A 17,538-nucleotide genomic window follows, 5' to 3' on the forward strand; every position below is an offset into this window, starting at 1 on the left:
TGTCATTTTTAGTTCAAATTTTAAAATATATATGTATATGTACATATACATACATATATATGTATGCGTATCTATGCATTGAAAGTTACTTGCAGATAGTAACGTTTGGGTAAGTTTAAAATGTCTAACCACAATTTGTGTTCTCCCTCGAACAGTATTTCTCAAAGTACGACTTATGAATCCCCTGTAAAAGAACCACCTGGGGAACTTGTTAAAAATGCAAATCCCTGGACCCTGGCTTAGACTTTCCAAAGTCAGCATCTCTGGGGCAGGCCCAGGAATTTGCCAGGGGATTCTTCCACAAGCTTAAGTTTGAGAACCACTGCCCTTGAAAGTTGCTAGTTGATCAGCTTAACTTACTTATTTCTGATTAGAAATGCATGGTTAAATATCATAGATTTCATCCTCCCCTCCCCATATATTCCCACAATGATCCAGGAACTAGCTGAATTACTGGAAGAAGAAAAGCTAAGTTGTGTGCCCGTGCTCATCTTTGCTAACAAGCAGGATCTACTCACAGCAGCCCCTGCCTCTGAAATTGCAGAAGGACTGAACCTGCACACCATCCGCGACCGAGTCTGGCAGATCCAGTCTTGCTCAGCTCTCACGGGAGAGGGCGTTCAGGTGAGGTTACTGGAGGGCTCGGTCACCTGGCAACACGGCAGCCAGCCAAGGTAGCCTGTCTCATTGGTTGGGCGGATCTAGATAGAAAAAGATATGAAACAAATAGCCTTTGATGGGCAGATGAACCATTCCAGGATGTGAAAGGCCTGGAGGAGTTTGATTCTTTTCTACTTAGCAACCAATCCGATATCATTAACTGTTCCAAGAAAGCCACAAATAAACCACCCCCCCACACACCCCCCCCCCCCCCCCCCCCCCCCCCCCCCCGCCACGAGTGACAAGCTACCGCACTGGGGAGGAGGTTCGGAATGGAAGAATTCAAAAATGCTTTCCGACTCTAGGGTTCTTTGGTGATTGGGTTGGGGGTTTTGTGTTGTGTCTTGTATTACGGATGCTAAATACTTGCACTCCCAAGGTAACAGAGCCATCAACAACACACTAGCTATCCTAGAAGTGTTTTGTCTTTTCTGTTGGCTGTCTCCACTGCTGTCAGGGTTGGGGCCTGTTTCATGCTACTTCAGGTTTGTTTCCCATGGAGAAGCTTCTGCCGACCGAAAGCCTTAGGCTTTAACACTGAGGAACTGTGTACTGAAGAGCAGCTCCCCCTCATTTGATCTTAATTTAGGGCAGAAAACGATTGTAATCCAGACACCTGAAAGGCTCAAAGAATGATCAACAGTTTCAGCTCTGATGTTTCCTACCAAGCAGCCTCAAACCTGTTGACCCTTGGGGTCAGCCCCCTAGGACCACTTCTTGATTCTGAAGCCCCCAGCGTGCTCTACACGCCTCATTTTCAACATCTGGTGTACCTGCCAGGGAGGTGACCCAGTGCTGTGAGAACCAGACAGCACTGCTCTAGGATGCTTTGGGGGATCAACAGCATCTAGAAAAATGGCATCTCCCCTCATTGCCGTAGGACACGTGTCTCTGGTGGCACGACCAGTTTGCTTTTCTGGGAACTTGGTGTGTTGGGGGATGAGCCTGAGATTTGATTCTCCATCATTGTCCGGCAGCCTCTTTCCGTTTCCCTTCTAATACTCTTCTCCCCCTCTCTCAGACATTTGATACTGATTTGTCTTAAAACTGCCTGACCACTTTTATCTCAAGCAAATAATCACTTCCTAGAATTATCTCACCTGTTCCAACTGTTTGCTGCCTGGTTTTTCCCTCTTTGTCACACAAAGAGCCAGGGCCCCTTCTGTGCTTGGCCTCTGATCTGAGGGCAGACCAGTCAGCACGGAACAAGCGCCCCTGCTCCAGACTCCTTGACACCTGCCCCTCAGAAGCTCTTAGTGCGCGTGTGTGTGTCGTGCAGGCTCCCAAGTAGCCGTAGATTACCTCGGCTGTGTCCCCAGAAGGGAAGCTGGGGCCCTGCAAGTCTCTGTGAGGTGTAGGTCTACGGAGGGGGCAGGTGTTAAGTCTCATCTGTTTCCTTTTTTCTTTCCTAGAATGTGGTTATAAAGCAATATATTCTCATTTTAATCATATCAAAATAATACATAAAATTAAAAAGTTCTTTCATTTCCTCTAATCCCACTCAAGAAAGAAACTAACTACCATTAGTAGTTTTATTCTTCTCAGGTCTCCTCTATAAAATTGCAATCACTTATGTGATTATGTATATCTTATCAGGTTTTGAATTAACTGGGCGATTTTCAGCTGGTCCAACAAGTATGTTACAACCCAGAATGTTTTTGAGTAGGTAAACTCTGATCATTTTATTTAGCTTCTCACTTTTAAACAAAAATCAAGTTCTGCCTAAGGTATTTCCCTCAGTTGTGCCAAAGATGGTACTCATGAGGCCTCAGGTTATTTTGGTGAGGCTGAGGCCCAGGAAAAGAGAGTAGCTTTCTTGTGTTTGTACAACCCACTTCAGCAAGAGGACTCTGCCTCTCTAAATGGTTTAGAACCCAAATATAGAAAATAGAGAACATCTTGAGTTTGGGGACTCTAAAGATGGGGCCTTAAGAAAATAAATGCAGGGACTTCCCTGGCGGTCCAGTGGTTGGGACTCTGCGCTTCCAGTGCAAGGGGTGCTGGTTCAATCCCTGGTCAGGGAACTAGGGTCCCACATGCCACGTGGCACAGCCAAAAGATTAAAAAAAAAAAAAGCAAATTAAATCATTAAAAAAATAAAATAAAATAAATGCATTCTGTATGTATACTCCTAAGAAAGTAGGAATTGACAGCTCTATTATCTTTTTTCACTCGTGGCCAGAGTGTCAAAAGGAAGAAAAAGCAAAGCTGGAATTAACAGTGAGGCTCTTGTTTCTTCAGCCAGCCTTAGGGATATAAAAAAGGAGGGACTAGGGTCATCTCTTTAGAGGAATGGCATTCAAGTCAAGGGTGCTTCCTCAGAGGAGCGTGGAGTTGGGAGGGAGCTCTGGTCATTGTCTTTCCAGTCCCCACCCTTCCCGCTGGGCCAGGCAGAGATGACAAGGACAGACTCCTTGTTGCCAGCTGTTGAGCTGCCATAGAAATGAAGTTCCCTTTATATCACAGGATCTTTGGGCCAAAAAAGAGGCTGTGAGCTACCAGACAGACAGAGGGTGGGGGCAGGCAGGAATCAAGTGAGACAGTCCTGTATGGTTTGATCTTGTTAGAAAGTTCTTCCCAGATCAGGGACCTCAGCAACCAGGTTCACAGGAAATGATATCATGAGAGATCCAGTAAAGAAATGTGAACAAGAAAAATCATGGTTTTGTATGGAGAAGAAATAGTTTGAAGGTCACTTAATTAGTTTAGTAGATAGTACCATGGTGTATAGAATTGGGTAGTTAAGACTGGGATTTCAAGGTTAATGAGATTAGATTATGGTTAATAGAATGATATAAATTTAGAGAATTTAGCCATTATTTGAAACGGGTTATTTAATAAAAATGTTAATTAAGAAGGGAGTCTGCTGTCTGTTGTCCTTTAATGGTAACCTTTGAGGACTGGAGAAAGGTCGTGGAAACACTTTTCATTGTGAGGCACTGATTGACCATGTCCCTCTCAGGTAATACCTTTGACCTAAGCTCTTGCCCACTCAGCCAGTTTCTTGGTTTTCATTTTAAAAAGAGTCACTTAGGTGGAATTCTTTCCCTGCATTGCTTAGTTCAGGAGCAGGCCTTTTAAAGATTCTTGTTAATTAAGGCTTTAACTATTCTTAAAAATGAAAGACTTCACTAGAAAAATGTCACTTTCAGAGATTCTGTGTAAAAATTTCCTGAAATTCCCTAAATTCCTATTTCATCCTCCCATTCCACCCTCCCCACCTACTACCCGCTGAAAGCTGGTCAGTAATGGGCAGAGCTGCTAAAATGATCAGATGTGAAGTGGGTCAGGTATCTGGCACCACAGCCCTAATGACCCTGAAAGAAAACGTACAAAGGTTAAAAAAAAAGACCTGGAATTTCTGTTACTGTTTCAGATGTTTACAAACAGTGTCTCTATTTACATTGTGTTTAATCAAAATGCATTTGAGAGACATGTCCTCTACTGATAAATAACCATCCAGTGGGTGAGTCAAGGGAACAGATCCACTAGGTGGGGAGCTATGCCCTCTGGGGTAGTCGGGCAGGGAGATCACTTCTCCTTAGCCAAGTAGCTTAAACATATGATTTGACATTATGGAAGTTAGTGATTCCTGGGGTGGATTTCACGTTCTTGTTCTACCTGATATTCTGATGGCAAATACATGCAGTCTTTACAAGGACAGGCAATCCCTTGCTCTGGGTGTGGAAATCGGCTTTTGAGGGCTTCAAAAGAGTTTGGAACAGGTCTTTCTTTGCCTGACTAATGGCGATGAGGAGGCAGCCCATCATGTTATTAAAGCAAGTTTTCATGGGAAACTATCAAGAGCAGAGCATAGGTAAACGGCACTAAAAGCTGAAGGAGAACATCAATCTTGGAAACTCTGGGCTATGGAGAGCCCCATAGTCCAGGGGAGTGATCAGAGGAGACCCAGTTATGTCAAGCAGATGAAGGCAGAAAGAGGAGAAACTGAACAATGTTTGGGAGGGAAAACCTGCAGCCCCTGCAGGCAGACTGCCTTGCAGACATGGAGCGGCCTCCCTCTGCACCCTGGGGCTGGGCCAGGGTTGCTAGGGCCTCTCCTAGTGCACAACATCTAGCCTGGGACTCTTCTCTTCTTTTCCCTGGGTGTCTGGAAAATAGTGAACAAAGATCTGGCTTAGAGCCAGAGAAAGATATAGAGAAATCAATCCCTCTTCCACCTGCAGACCTGAATGTGAACCCCAAACCACAGCTTTCCTTGGCTGTTGTAGTTTCAGGTGCTTGAAGACATTTCCTCCCTAGAACATTTTGTGTGTGTGTGTGTGTGTGTGTGTGTGTGTGTGTGTGTGTGTGTGTGTGTGTTTAATTAAAATTATACTGCACTGGAATTTCCTTTCAAAGCAGAGATCAGCAGTTTCAACCTGGTCTCTAACCTTAGTCATAACAGAGACATGCCTACACCAGTAGCTTTGAGCTAGCAGAAGATTCTCCTGGGTATTGCTCTCCATGCCCCTACCTCATGCTCATCCCTTCTTTTCACATCGCTTCCACATTCCTTGTCTTCCTTCACCAAGCAGGAGCCATGATCCGGCTCACAGAGGTCTCACCTACACAGAAGGGGCCTCTAGCAGTCTGAGCCCTGACGTGTGAGCTGTCCTTCAGAGCGCCTTGCAGGTGAACAGTAAACATTCACTAGCCCAGGTTCTTGTTTTTGTTTCTTTTTCCTTGATCCAGGGGACCTTCCCCTTAATATGCCAACAGAATTTCAATATATTTTTTAAATGACATTTACAACTTCTTTCTAGGCCTGAATCAGTCATTTTCAACTCCCAGTGTGTATGGGACTGCTTATCTGCAAGTCAGACCTCAGGTTTATTTTTAAATTTTCAGATGTCTCTGTAGACTAAGGAAGCAAGCTTGGGACATGCGATTCTGCTGCGTCTCTGGTGCAGTGCCCTTTGTCACCAGAAAAAGTATTAATAGCAAGCAATATTTTATGTATGCTGCTTCCAGCTGCTCCTTGACCCTGGGGGCCCAGTGGCACAATGGGATAGGCTGCATTGCTCAGCAAGGGTCTGAGCTCCGTCGTCTTAAAGCAATTACTGATGTGACCGTGTAGTCCTCATGGCATTAAAAACCAGGCCCACCCAACCATGGCTGCCACTGCTCAGTTCCAACCATCAAGCAGTGATGGATGCATTGCAAAGAGATCAAATTAAGAGAAGTGCAGTGAGCTGGATGGACCTAGAGTCTGTCATACAGAGTGAAGTAAGTCAGAAAGAGAAAAACAAATACCGTATGCTAACATATATATATGGAATCTAAAAAAAAAAAAATTGTTCTGAAGGACCTAGGGGCAGGACAGGAATAAAGACACAGATGTAGAGAATGGACTTGAGGACGCGGGGAGGGATAAGGGTAAGCTGGGACGAAGTGAGAGAGTGGCATTGACATATATACACTACCAAATGTAAAATACATAGCTACTGGGAAGCAGCCACATAGCACAGGGAGATCAGCTCGTGCTTTGTGACCACCTAGAGGGGTGGGATAGGGAGAGAGGGAGGGAGTCGCAAGAGGGAGGACATATGGGGATATATGTATACCTATAGCTGATTCACTTTGTTATAAAGCAGAAACTGACACACCACTGTAAAGCAATTATACTCCAGTAAAGATGTTAAAAAAAAAAGAGGAGTGCAGTCGGAGACCACTCTTCCCATAGACAGGGCATCATGCCTTTAATCCCGAAACGGAGAGATCTGTGATCAGTAGGTTTTCACCCATATGGTTAGGGGCCGTCTTAAATTTTTCCCAGCAGTTAGTAGGGAATAATATCATGACATGGTAAAATGTATTTCCTCTCCCGAAGGCCAAACAAAGCTCAGTATTTGAGGTTCAGTGTCTCTCCTTAGTCTCTGGTATTGAATTGAAGCTAATCAATTCAAATTCAGTTTCAGCGAGGTTGGCCAGGGGAGGTGCGGTGGAGGACGAAAGGGAGGACTACTTATGCCATAAGGTTGTCAGCACAACCTGACAACCTTATGGCATAAGTAGTGAGGAAGCGTGAGGAAGATCCAGTACGTAGAAATTTGGTCAAACCAGTTTTTGACAATAAAGTTTCAACCATTAAACGAACCTATGAGTTCATTTCCTTCTTTGGAGGCAGAGCAGTAACCTACTTCAAGTAAATGATCACCTTTTCTCAGTCATCTGTTTTTTGGGGGGTTTTTAATTTATTTATTTTTGGCTGCGTCGGGTCTTCGTTGCTGCGCGCGGGCTTTCTCTAGTTGCGGCGAGCGGGGTCTACTCTTGGTTGTGGTGCGCAGGCTTCTCACTGCAGTGGCTTCTCTTGTTGCGGAGCACAGGCTCTAGGTGTGCGGGCTTCAGTAGTTGTGACTCGTGGGCTCTAGAGCACAGGCTCAGTAGTTGTGGCGAATGGGCTTAGTTGCTCTGCGGCATGTGGGATCTTCCCGGACCAGGGCTCGAACCCGTGCCCCCTACATTGGCAGGCGGATTCTTAACCACGGAAGCCCCAGTCATCTGTTTTTAAAAAATCAAAGCCTTTTCAGATTAAGGCCAGAGTGCCGTGGCTGCTGATTTAAGCATGAGAAGCAGAAGGGTCCTCCTCTTGCAATGATGTCGTCTCTAAAGAGACAGATCCTGCTGGAGGTGGCAGGCTTGCAGAGAGTTAATACATGGGGAGCGAGGTAAACACGTGGGATTCCACACGCACCGATACCTGGCAGCCCGGGAATCCTGAGAGCTGAGTGGCCAGAAACAGCCTCTGGCACCTTCAGAGCTGCAGCAAAGCCACGCAGGGTGCTTGGGTAGGGCTGTTCTGTCTCATGCCCCTGTATTCAGCTGGAAGTCATAACGAAGAAAAAACTGGAATTGCTCCCTCTGCCAACTTGAGCCCCAGCTTCTCTCTAAGCCTGAGGCAGAGCTCCTCCCCGAGCAGTTGCCCGCGGTCATTGAGAAAGGGTCATCGAGAGCAGGTGCCGGGGCTAGATTGCCTGGGTTCACAGCCTGCCTCTGCCACGCACTCTTCTGTGCCCCCATTTCCTCATCCATGAGTACCTACTTCACAGTGTTGTTACAAGGATTAATTTAAAAGATATAAATTAAGTGTGTGGCCACCACCATGCTAAGTTCTGTAAACACCACCTCAAGCCAGCCTGGCGTGGACCCTTCCCTCAGGAGTCTTTCCTTGCCAGTGGGCACCCTGGCACAGCTTGTGCCTGATTTTTATTGAAGAGCTATCATCGTCATTGACTGTTGCCTCCCCAACACCGCCACCTCCAGCTCAGGTTCTCCTCTAGGTAATGACAGGAAAGGCACAATCCCCAGCCTCCAGACACCAGATCAGGGTGGCCTTCCCGAGCCAGAGCAGCTTAAGTCTCCTAGGCTTCCCACACTCCGGGTTGCAGGCGCAGCTGCAAAGCCCCGGGGCCATCGGGTCAGCTGGTGGGGCCCGACCTCTGAGCGCCCTCTGCTGGCAGGACTGTGGCTGGAAGGGTTTTGTCACCGCGGGCCCTCACATACATCTGGAGGACACTGCCCCTCGGCAGGGCTCCCCCATTTAAATTCCCTCTGCCTCCATAACAGATACCCAGGAGAAAACTGCCCCTCACCCTCCATGTTCTGCTTTGGGTTCCTGCAGCTGAGTAAATATTTTTCCTATCTCTTTGAGTGCGTTCATGTTGAGTTACATGCAGTAAAAGAAACCCACCCCCCTCTATAATCAGCCGTAAAACAAGAGGGAAAATGGTATTCGTATAGTGTGGGAACACTGTTCTTGATTTCTCTGAGAAGATGATTTGATAAAACGTTGCAAGTCTCTACAGAGGAGGAAATATTGAGGTACGCACCTTTGATGGTGTTTGTGCGGGTTCCTGAAAATGGAAAGTGCTACGTAAGTGCTGAGCTATTCAGCTTCGAATGCAAAGGGAAGATGCTTATCTTATTCATCCCTCTTTTATTTGTAAAATCTTTTTTGTCTCCTGGCAGGTGATCTTTTTTTTTTTTTCCTGGAAACCAATTAGCTCCTAAAATTAAACATGCTTCTCTTTAAATTATTCCTTTTCATAAAATGGTCTTAAAATTGGCCTCAGCTTTTCAGAGTAAGTAGCTGACCCAGTTGTAATCGGAGATGCATTCGGAGTCCACCTTCTCCCACCTCGGCGTTCCCCCACCCTCATCCCCACTGCTGCCAGGTGCTGTCCACCTTTGTGCCTTCAGCTGTGGCCAGCCTCTTCTTGGCACATGCCCTAAGGTATGCTCTGGGACAGCCATCAGATTATCTGATTCTCCCACCCAAGTGCTCCGATGGCAACTGGCAGAGTTTTAATCACTGTAAATTCAGGTTATGGTCAGATTAGCCAGGAGATAGGATGCCTGCTGGTTGTTTTGAAGTGATGTATTGTTTATGGGATTAATGCTCCTAATGGCCAAGGGTGTCAGCTGATGTTTATTACTTTAAGCTGTCTCAGCTGTTCAGGTTCAACAGCTAGCTCCCTGGTCATAGGAAATGCAGGGCTCTGAATGTCATGTATGCCCTGAGATGTGCACGTGTGACACATGCAGGGGAAAGGGGTGCGGTGCGTTGCAGAAGCCTCGTTTGATTTTGTTCTGGGCTTCTGAGACCTCTGCACACCCCTGGGGGTCAGAGAGACTCTGGGGAAAGGGTGAGCATTCAGGGATGGCTGCAAAGGGCGTTGAGAAATAGGTCATCTCTGGCGGGCCTGGCATCCACGAGATATCATGCCACCTGCCAAGTGGCTGTAGGTATTGTGTGGTTTTTACCTCTGTCCTCCAGCCTTCTAAGAGAGGACACTTTCAAGGTCGCTGTGCATTTAAGGGAACCTTCTCCCCAGTCCCTCTGCTTGGTAGCGCTTAAAGCCGCAAGAACCAGGCCAGGCCCCTTTAAACCTTCCCTGGTGCTGCGCGAAGAGAAATAAATGCACATTGCCCCAGTGTGTGTCTAGTAACATGCACTGCAGTTGGTTTGTTTTTCCAAAAAGAAATTTAATTTAGCGCAAGTGTACACTGCCACACTGTAAACACACCGGGCACCAGAAAGGTGGCTTATTGAATTTAATGCCCTAGCAAAGGTCAGCTTTTAGAAAAAGCCAAAAATGGCTGGAATCTGTCCTGATAGCTCCTCAATCAGGCCTTGGATCCAGGCAGATGTGTTTATTTTTTCAGAGGGAGTTCCTGAGGACCCATCTCAAGTTCGGGCTCTGGACATTCCCCCTCCCTTCTCCCTCCTGTGCTCTCAGAGGCCTCCCTCCTCCTCCCCAGGAGGTCACTGTCCCTGGTCACCCAGGTGGGCCCCTGGGGAAGGCAAGCTCCATTGAGCTGGTGGTTGAGGAGGGAGGATCCAGGACCCTCGCCCTCTCCCCTCTGGGGCTAGAGTGTGTGGTGCCTTTCTTACAACTAACGCTGCCTCTCTCTGACCATTTCCCTCAAAGGACGGCATGAACTGGGTCTGCAAAAACGTCAATGCAAAGAAGAAATAAAATCTTGACGCATGGAGACGCAGGAGCTGCGGGAGCTGAATTCTGTCCTGAAAAACACTAATTTGCTGCTTTCTGACCAAATGTTTTTCCATCTGTGTACAGCTACAGCTGTGTGAAGAGAGGGAACAACACAGTTTAAAAAGAATCCCCATTCCAGCAGTAGTTTTAACATGATCTCTGAGGTTCAGTATCATTTTTCAAATAAAGGAATTATATTATTTCCTCTGCATAATTGAAATAGTATTAAATGTCTCAAAGCACATGATTAGAAAATGAGATCTTTTAAATGAGCAAGAGATTGCATTGCAGTTTAGGCAATTCCAGTGGGCTTTTTTCTTTCAAAAAAAAGGGGGGATGCTGGGGAGAGGAAGAGGAAGAAGCAGCTTAGGCTGCGGTCATTCATTTCCTGACCTGTCCTTACATTCCCCCATGGTGTTGAAACCAAGACAGTGTTTGATGGTGCTGGTCAGTGATTTTTACCATCATCCACTGAGCCAGGGTTGCAGCCTGTCTGGGTGGGGAGCTGCTGGGCTTGGGGGGGTGAAGCGTGAATAGCAGATGATTAAACCATCTTGTCATGCAGGTAGGAGACTGTATGTAATCCTCACCCTTTGGAAAGGGAAAAAAAAGCCTTTCTTGCAAACAACGCACCACAGAAACATACCCCGTCCCCAGCCCCCAACCAGCTACACAGGGAATCAGAGTCTTACGACTTTTGACTGTAATGACATCTGGAATGTAAGGAGAGGTGGGAGGTTTAATTCCAGAAAAATTACAAGGTCCTTAAAAAGCCCTTACATGGAGGGCTCAGGCTAGCGTAAACAGGCTTTCTCCAGTTCAGTGGAGCAGTGAGCAGCCGACTCTGAAATTAGCTGGCTTCTCCACGGCTGTCCTATAGAAGGGATTTCTAAAGCTCAAAGAATTCTGTGTTTAAATGATCACAATAGGCTGCTGCTATCAGATTTTAAAAATAAATGCAGCTTTACCGTGAACCTGCTCCACTGAGAAAAGCCAGGCAGATCGATTTTTAGAAGCGATCAATTTTTACAGTGCTGGCAACTTGGTGGTGTGGGCTGCTCGAGGGGGACAGGGCTTGTTGCTGGGAAGAGCATGGGTGTGTATGGTCGCAGGGGCCGTGCCCGGGGAAGCCAGAGTCACCCCAGCTTCTGGTCCCCTCTGCCTCTCTCCAGCAAAATGTGTCCTCTGGTGACTGATTGGAGAGGAACGGTGGGAGACTTCTCCTGCCCCGTGTTGCAAAAAGAGCTTGCTTCCCTGAGCCTTAAGAGATCCCCGGCTTCAAGCAAGGGAAAGCAGGCCAGCGCATCCCTGGCTCCTGAACTGAACTATGTCCTGATGCCTGAGCAGTGGGGTTCTCAGAGACTGAATAAGAGACTGTCAAGTGGCTGGTGGGTCCCAGGAGGGCAGCTACTTTTACCTCCCAGGAGGTGGCCCTTCCCGAACCCACCAAGGCATGTGAGCAAACTGAAGGGGTCACTCCAGCCCCTGGCCCTCAGTACCCAGCCTTTCTGGACCAAGTTGTGCCGGTGAGGCTGAAGCATGGTCCGCTTCAAAGGTGATCTGGGGTGAAAGTCATTAACAAGGCCAGACATGAAAAGGTGCCCTGGGTTGCAAGTACTTATAGGGACAGACCTGTAAGTACTTGCAAAACAAAAGAAGGTGAGGGTTTTTAAACCACTGTGAGCTAGTTGCCCCCTGCAGCCTCCCCCGGCTTGTCTGTCTTACCCAGACGCCTCTCGCCCTTTGAACAGAGGCAAAACAGAAGTATAAGAAACCAGAAATCCCCCTTCTATCCGGCTGGAAATGTGGCTCTAGCACTTGAAAATATTTTTTCCCCTCCAAATAGTGCATCAGGGATGTTATCTGAGGGGCAAAATGCCTGCCTTGAGGTCTGTGATTGGGGAACACTGAGATGTGGAACTTGGACTCTGGCAGTGGATGGTCTGTGAAATATCTTTGTTCTTTTACTACCAACTTAGGGAACTGTTTGAAAGGGCCCCCCAGGGCCTCAGCCAGCAGGCAGAAGCCACTGCCTTCCTCTGATAACAGCCTCTGTGAATGTTCAGATTTGCTTTTCAGCTAAAGACACAGAGACATTGTGGATGTCACACGCTTTCATCTTCCCTTTCAGCCCTACTGAACCCTCCCGGGGCTCGCAGGGTAGATGAGAGGAGCCTGAAAAATGCAGAGTTTGAAAGCTCCCATTTGTAAAAACAAAATGCTTCTAAAGACTCCTTTCCTCTCCCCAGCCACCGCCCCCCCGCACTTGGAGGACAGAATTGGAAGCTAGAAAGGGGACTCCCGGTCTCCCATCCTCCCACTCCCAGTGAGTCTTAGTGGTGAGACTTGCTCTGGGCACGACTGCATCTGAATGTGCCGGGAAGAGGGTTGGGGGCCAGAGGGCGGGCAAGGCCTGGGACAGGGGCCCCAGGGTGTGTGCTCAGACCAGTTGTGGGAAAAACTCCTTCCCGTCCCCTCCTCCCGACTTCCCCCGTGCGGCTCCTTCTGGCTGGCTTCCCCGTGCCCAGGGCAGCACACCCTTTCCCCTTCACTCTCCCTTGGTTACTATGGAAACAAGGGTGTCATTGATGTGGGCTGAGCTGGGGAACATGTCGGCGCACAGCTGAGAGTCAGCGATTATGCCGGCGGGTAGAAATGTACCAGGGTTAAGGTCCGCAGCTCCCAAACTGCGGGAAGGACGCCGTCCTGCCCCCTCCCTCCCTCCCTCTCGCTTCTCCCTCTCCTGGCTTTTGACGAATTCCTTTATTCCCTTCCGGGCTAAAGCAATGGCTATTTTTGCGCCACTCTATGCCCCACCCTCGCTGTCGGCCGCGCCTTATCCGGCCTGGCCTGGAGGGTGACACCATGTCACCCTCGCCAGGACTCGTCCCTTGATTCCCATCAGAGTTTGCTTTGATTTCTCTTTCCTTCTCAGGGGCCAGTTCTTACTTCCTTTTATTTTTAGCTCTGCACTCCATGTGGTTTCAGGGTTCAGTCTGCTCATCGAAAAGTACTTTTTTTTATAGTCTCTTTTGAAAATGATAGTCAAAGGAAGGGACGTGGTATTTGGTCATGTGGAAAATTCAATGTATAATTTAGACGTCTGTCAAAAATCCGACAAATAAAATTTAGCTGAAACCAAGGCAGCCTGGGAAGTGTCGTGTCCTTTGCTGGAGAGGGGAGAGGGCCTGCGGTGTGCTTGTCCTTTCAGAGGTTAGCATCCCTCAAGGTGCTTTCTTCAGAAGGATGTAACATTAACACCGCTACCAGCGATAAAAATAACCCTTTATTAAGCCCCTCCTACATACCAGACCGCTCATCTACATCATGGGGCAGTATTAGTCCCACCTCACAGTTAAGCAAACTGAGGCACGGGCCTGGGTTAAGGAATTCACCCACTATCACATAGCCATTAGTGCCAGCAGGGCAGGACCCTGGGTCTGAAGGCCGCGGCAAGTTGCCTCCTCTGGAGGGCAAAGACAATAACGGCCCGTTTCTCAGGCATCTCAGTCCCCAGCCTTCCGAGCCCACACCAGGGGTCTCCTCTGATCAATGCCGCTCCTCAGGGAGGCGCGGGGGGGGGGGGGGGGGGGGGGGGGGGGGGGGGGAGGGGGGAGGGGTCTCTGTCCCAAGCATTGGGTGTCCTCTGTCCTCACGGCGGCACAGCTGAAGATTTTGTACCATGCTTTGCACAGACAGAAAAAAGGGAGAAGTCAGGAAAACTGCGGTTGGCAAGCATGCTGGCAATTACCTAGTACCTAATACTGAATTGTCCTTTTAGAGAGGGTGCAGAGAGGGGAGTAGACTTGCCCAAAGCCACACAGTAGGAGGCAGAGTGGGCTCCAGTCCAGGGCTCTTCTCTCAGGAGAAGAGCTTGTCTTCCCCTCTGGCAGCCTCACTTCAGTGGCCTTAGAGACATACCAGCCTGGCTGGCCCCAAGGGCCAAGCTGTTGGCAGAATAGAGGGGAGCTGGAGGCAGGAAGAGAGAGAAAGTCCAGTGCTGCCAGGTAAATGGCGGGACACACACCTGAACTGCAAACAAACAATCATTTTTAATGTAAATATGTCCCATGCAATATTTGAGACATAGGGACTTCCCTGGTGACGCAGTGGTTAAGAATCTGCCTGCCAACGCAGGGGACACAGGTTCGAGCCCTGATCCGGGAAGATCCCACATGCTGCAGAGCAACTAAGCCCGTGAGCCACAACTTCTGAGCCTGTGCTCTAGAGCCTGCAAGCCACAACTACTGAGCCTACGTGCTGCAACTACTGAAGCCTGCGCACCTGGAGCCGGTTCTCCACAACAAGAGAAGCCACCGCAATGAGAAGTCTGCGCACCGCAATGAAGAGTAGCCCCCGCTCGCCACAACTAGAGAAAGCCCACACGCAGCAACGAAGACCCAACACGGACAAAAATAAATTTAAAAAAAATTTGTGAGACATAATACTCATAAAAAGTCATTGTTCTCTTTCCCTGCCGCCGCGGAGCCGCGCGGAGGCGGAGGCGCGGGTGCATTCAAGATTTGGCTCCACCCGTAACCCACCGCCATGGCCGAGGAAGGCATTGCTGCTGGAGGTGTAATGGACGTTAATACTGCTCTGCAAGAGGTGCTGAAGACCGCCCTCACCCACGATGGCCTAGCACGTGGAATTCGCGAAGCTGCCAAAGCCTTAGACAAGCGCCAAGCCCATCTCTGCGTGCTTGCATCCAACTGTGATGAGCCTATGTGTGTCAAGTTAGTGGAGGCCCTTTGTGCTGAGCACCAAATCAACCTGATTAAGGTTGATGACAACAAGAAGCTAGGGGAATGGGTAGGCCTCTGTAAAATTGACAGAGAGGGAAAACCCCGTAAGGTGGTTGGCTGCAGCTGTTCGGTGGTTAAGGACTATGGCAAAGAGTCTCAGGCCAAGGATGTCATCGAGGAGTACTTCAAATGCAAGAAATGATCAAATAAAAAAACTAGGCTCTTGTTCCTCAAAAAAAAAAAAGTCATTGTTTATCTGAAATTCAAATTTAACTGGCCATCCCAGTTTTTGTTTTTGTTGTTTTGCTAAATCTGGCAACTCTACTCAGAATGCTGTGCTGAATAAAGGCACAGTGAGATACAATCAAACTGTGTTCTCCAGAGTCAGACCCAGAGATCTATCTTTGCCCATCCATAAATCAGCTCTGTGATCTTGGGCAAGTTGCTTCCTTTCTTGGAGTCTCCCTGCCTCTTCATCTGTGAAATGGGACTAAAGCCGTAGGGAGATTTAAAAGAGATATAATGTCGGGCTTCCCTGGTGGCGCAGTGGTTGAGAGTCCACCTGCCGATGCAGGGGACACGGGTTCGTGCCCCGGTCCGGGAAGAACCCACATGCCGCGGAGCAGCCGGGCCCGTGAGCCATGGCCGTTGAACCTGCGCGTCTGGAGCCTGTGCTCCGCAACGGGAGAGGCCACAACAGTGAGAGGCCCACATACCGCAAAAAATAAAAAGAGATATAACGTCGATAAAGGTAGATGTAGGGCCATGGCTAGCACATAGTAGGGACACTGCACCTCAGTTTCTTGCCCGTAAAATGAGGTAATCACTTACCCTGTGGCGTTTTGCAGAGGATTAGATGAAGTTATGGATGTCCAGTGCAGAGTAGGTGCTAAATCATTTGTAGCTATTATAATAACTGGCAGACATTCTGGAGTCCAGGCCTTCCCAGGCCCCAAGACCTCTGTCCTCCCACCTCCCCTCCCACATGTTGCAAGGGCCAGCAGCCTTCCTGGCGGTGCTGGCAGCCCCCTCCTCTCTCTGGGGGCTCCGCTGCAGCCACACCTCCTGCAATTAGATTTGTAAGTGGGAACAGGCTCTTGTCAGGCTCCTGATTGGCTCCAGGCAAAAACACAGTTTAGCACTCAGTCAAGCTGCATTTCAGGGCCTCTGTCTCTCTCCCCTCCACCTCCCCCTTTAATTGCAATCTGTTCGGTAATTTCCTTTTCCAACACTGCAGAACTCAGAGAAACTGCGGCGCAGGAGCCGGGCAGGGAGGAGGGAAAGAGAGCTGCTGCTCCCTGCGGTGAAACCGCTGGTCCAGCACTGTGTCGTGTGTGTGTGTGTGTGTGTGTGTGTGTGTGTGTGTGTGTGTGTGTGTGTGTCTAGAACCAGACACACATGGGTATGTGGGGATACAGCCAACAACCAGGCCCCTGCAGGGTCAGACCAGGGCACCCACTTGTACCAGTCACTTGGCAGTTACCATTTATTTAATCCTTGTAACAACATGGATAACTGTAGGCATTACCACTCAGTTTGAGGACAGGGCTCACAGAATCTGAATCACTTGCTCAGGATCACACCAGAAGAATGGGGCAGAGCCATAATTTTCACCTGGGCCAGTTTGACTGCTGGGCCCCAAGCTCATACCATGATACCTTCTCCCCTTCTGGCTTCTGAGCTCAGAAAAGGAGCTAAGGAATCCTCCTGCACACAGGAGCAGGGAGAGGTTTCTTTTCCCAGAGTGAGTAGCGGTATCCCAGGGACAAAAAGCCTTCGCTAAAGAAGTGAAGTCCTAATGACAGAAATGCAGAGCAAGCTGAGTCAAGGAGGGGCAAGTCTTGTGAGATAACTTGTGTGGATACCTGCAGCTGAGAGCTGCAAGGGTCGGGGGCAGGACTACCACTTAGCTCAGGGAACTGCTACTCCTGTTGCTCATTCACTGATTGGATCCCTTCAGCAGTCCTACAAGTTAACCATTTCTACCCCTTTCCCAGTTGAGGAAACCAGGGCTCTCAAAGGTTAAGTCACTGGCCTAGAATCACACAGCTAGGAAATGGCTTAGCTCGGGTTCCCATCAACTAGAAAGACCATCTTTCCCCAGGGCACCATCTTGACTAAACACAGGGCCGCGAACAGCAGGGAGCAGTGGGGAGCGGGGCTCCCGGAGACCAGGCCAGAGGCCTACCTCTCCCTCTCACTTTGCCACCCGCCTCTTCACGATCCACCAGACCCTTCTGCAGAGCCCAGAGGTGGCTGCTGCTCTGGAGGCCACCAGCAGGGGGCGCAGGTGGTGGCTGGCTCCACCCTGGCAACAAAGGAAAGAGGCCGGGGAAGCGGTCGCCCTTTGGGCCTCCCTTCTCCCCCAGGGCTCTGCAGCCCCCACCAGTGCCCTGGCCCAAAAGGAGGAGAGGGAGGGCTGCAGCGAAGGGGCAGCAGCCCTGGAAGCCCACTTACACCGCTGGAGGGGCGAAAGAAAGGAAGGGTCAGCTGCTGAGTCACACACCGACAATGTCCGCCCTGTCTTTCTTTGCCTTGTTAACGAAATGCGTGTTCCTAAGACTGGACAAGCCTGCCACCCGGGCCACTGCTGACCCATATGGGAAAGGATGCCCTGCACCGGGGTACAAGCC

General features: G+C 49.1%; 2 protein-coding genes across 2 annotated transcripts in view; both read left to right on the top strand.

Moving 5' to 3' along the window:
- Nucleotides 1-10,374, top strand: part of ARL3 (ARF like GTPase 3) — a 32,505-nt gene extending 22,131 nt beyond the window's left edge. The window contains exons 5-6 of the mRNA XM_019939912.3: nucleotides 439-624; nucleotides 10,095-10,374. Coding sequence (XP_019795471.1) covers nucleotides 439-624; nucleotides 10,095-10,142 — 234 coding nt within the window. The 3' untranslated portion in view covers nucleotides 10,143-10,374. The remainder of the gene's footprint in view (nucleotides 1-438; nucleotides 625-10,094) is intronic.
- A 4,254-nt stretch (nucleotides 10,375-14,628) lies between these two features.
- LOC101315466 (small ribosomal subunit protein eS12-like) lies at nucleotides 14,629-15,131 on the top strand. Its single transcript, XM_033841576.2, has one exon. It carries the CDS (start codon nucleotides 14,709-14,711, stop codon nucleotides 15,105-15,107), a length of 399 nt encoding a protein of 132 aa, XP_033697467.1. The 5' UTR covers nucleotides 14,629-14,708; the 3' UTR covers nucleotides 15,108-15,131.
- The last annotated feature ends 2,407 nt before the right edge of the window (nucleotides 15,132-17,538 follow it).

The sequence above is a fragment of the Tursiops truncatus genome, chromosome 16 (genome assembly GCF_011762595.2).
Source record: "Tursiops truncatus isolate mTurTru1 chromosome 16, mTurTru1.mat.Y, whole genome shotgun sequence".
In the NCBI taxonomy this organism is placed as follows: Eukaryota; Metazoa; Chordata; class Mammalia; order Artiodactyla; family Delphinidae; genus Tursiops; species Tursiops truncatus.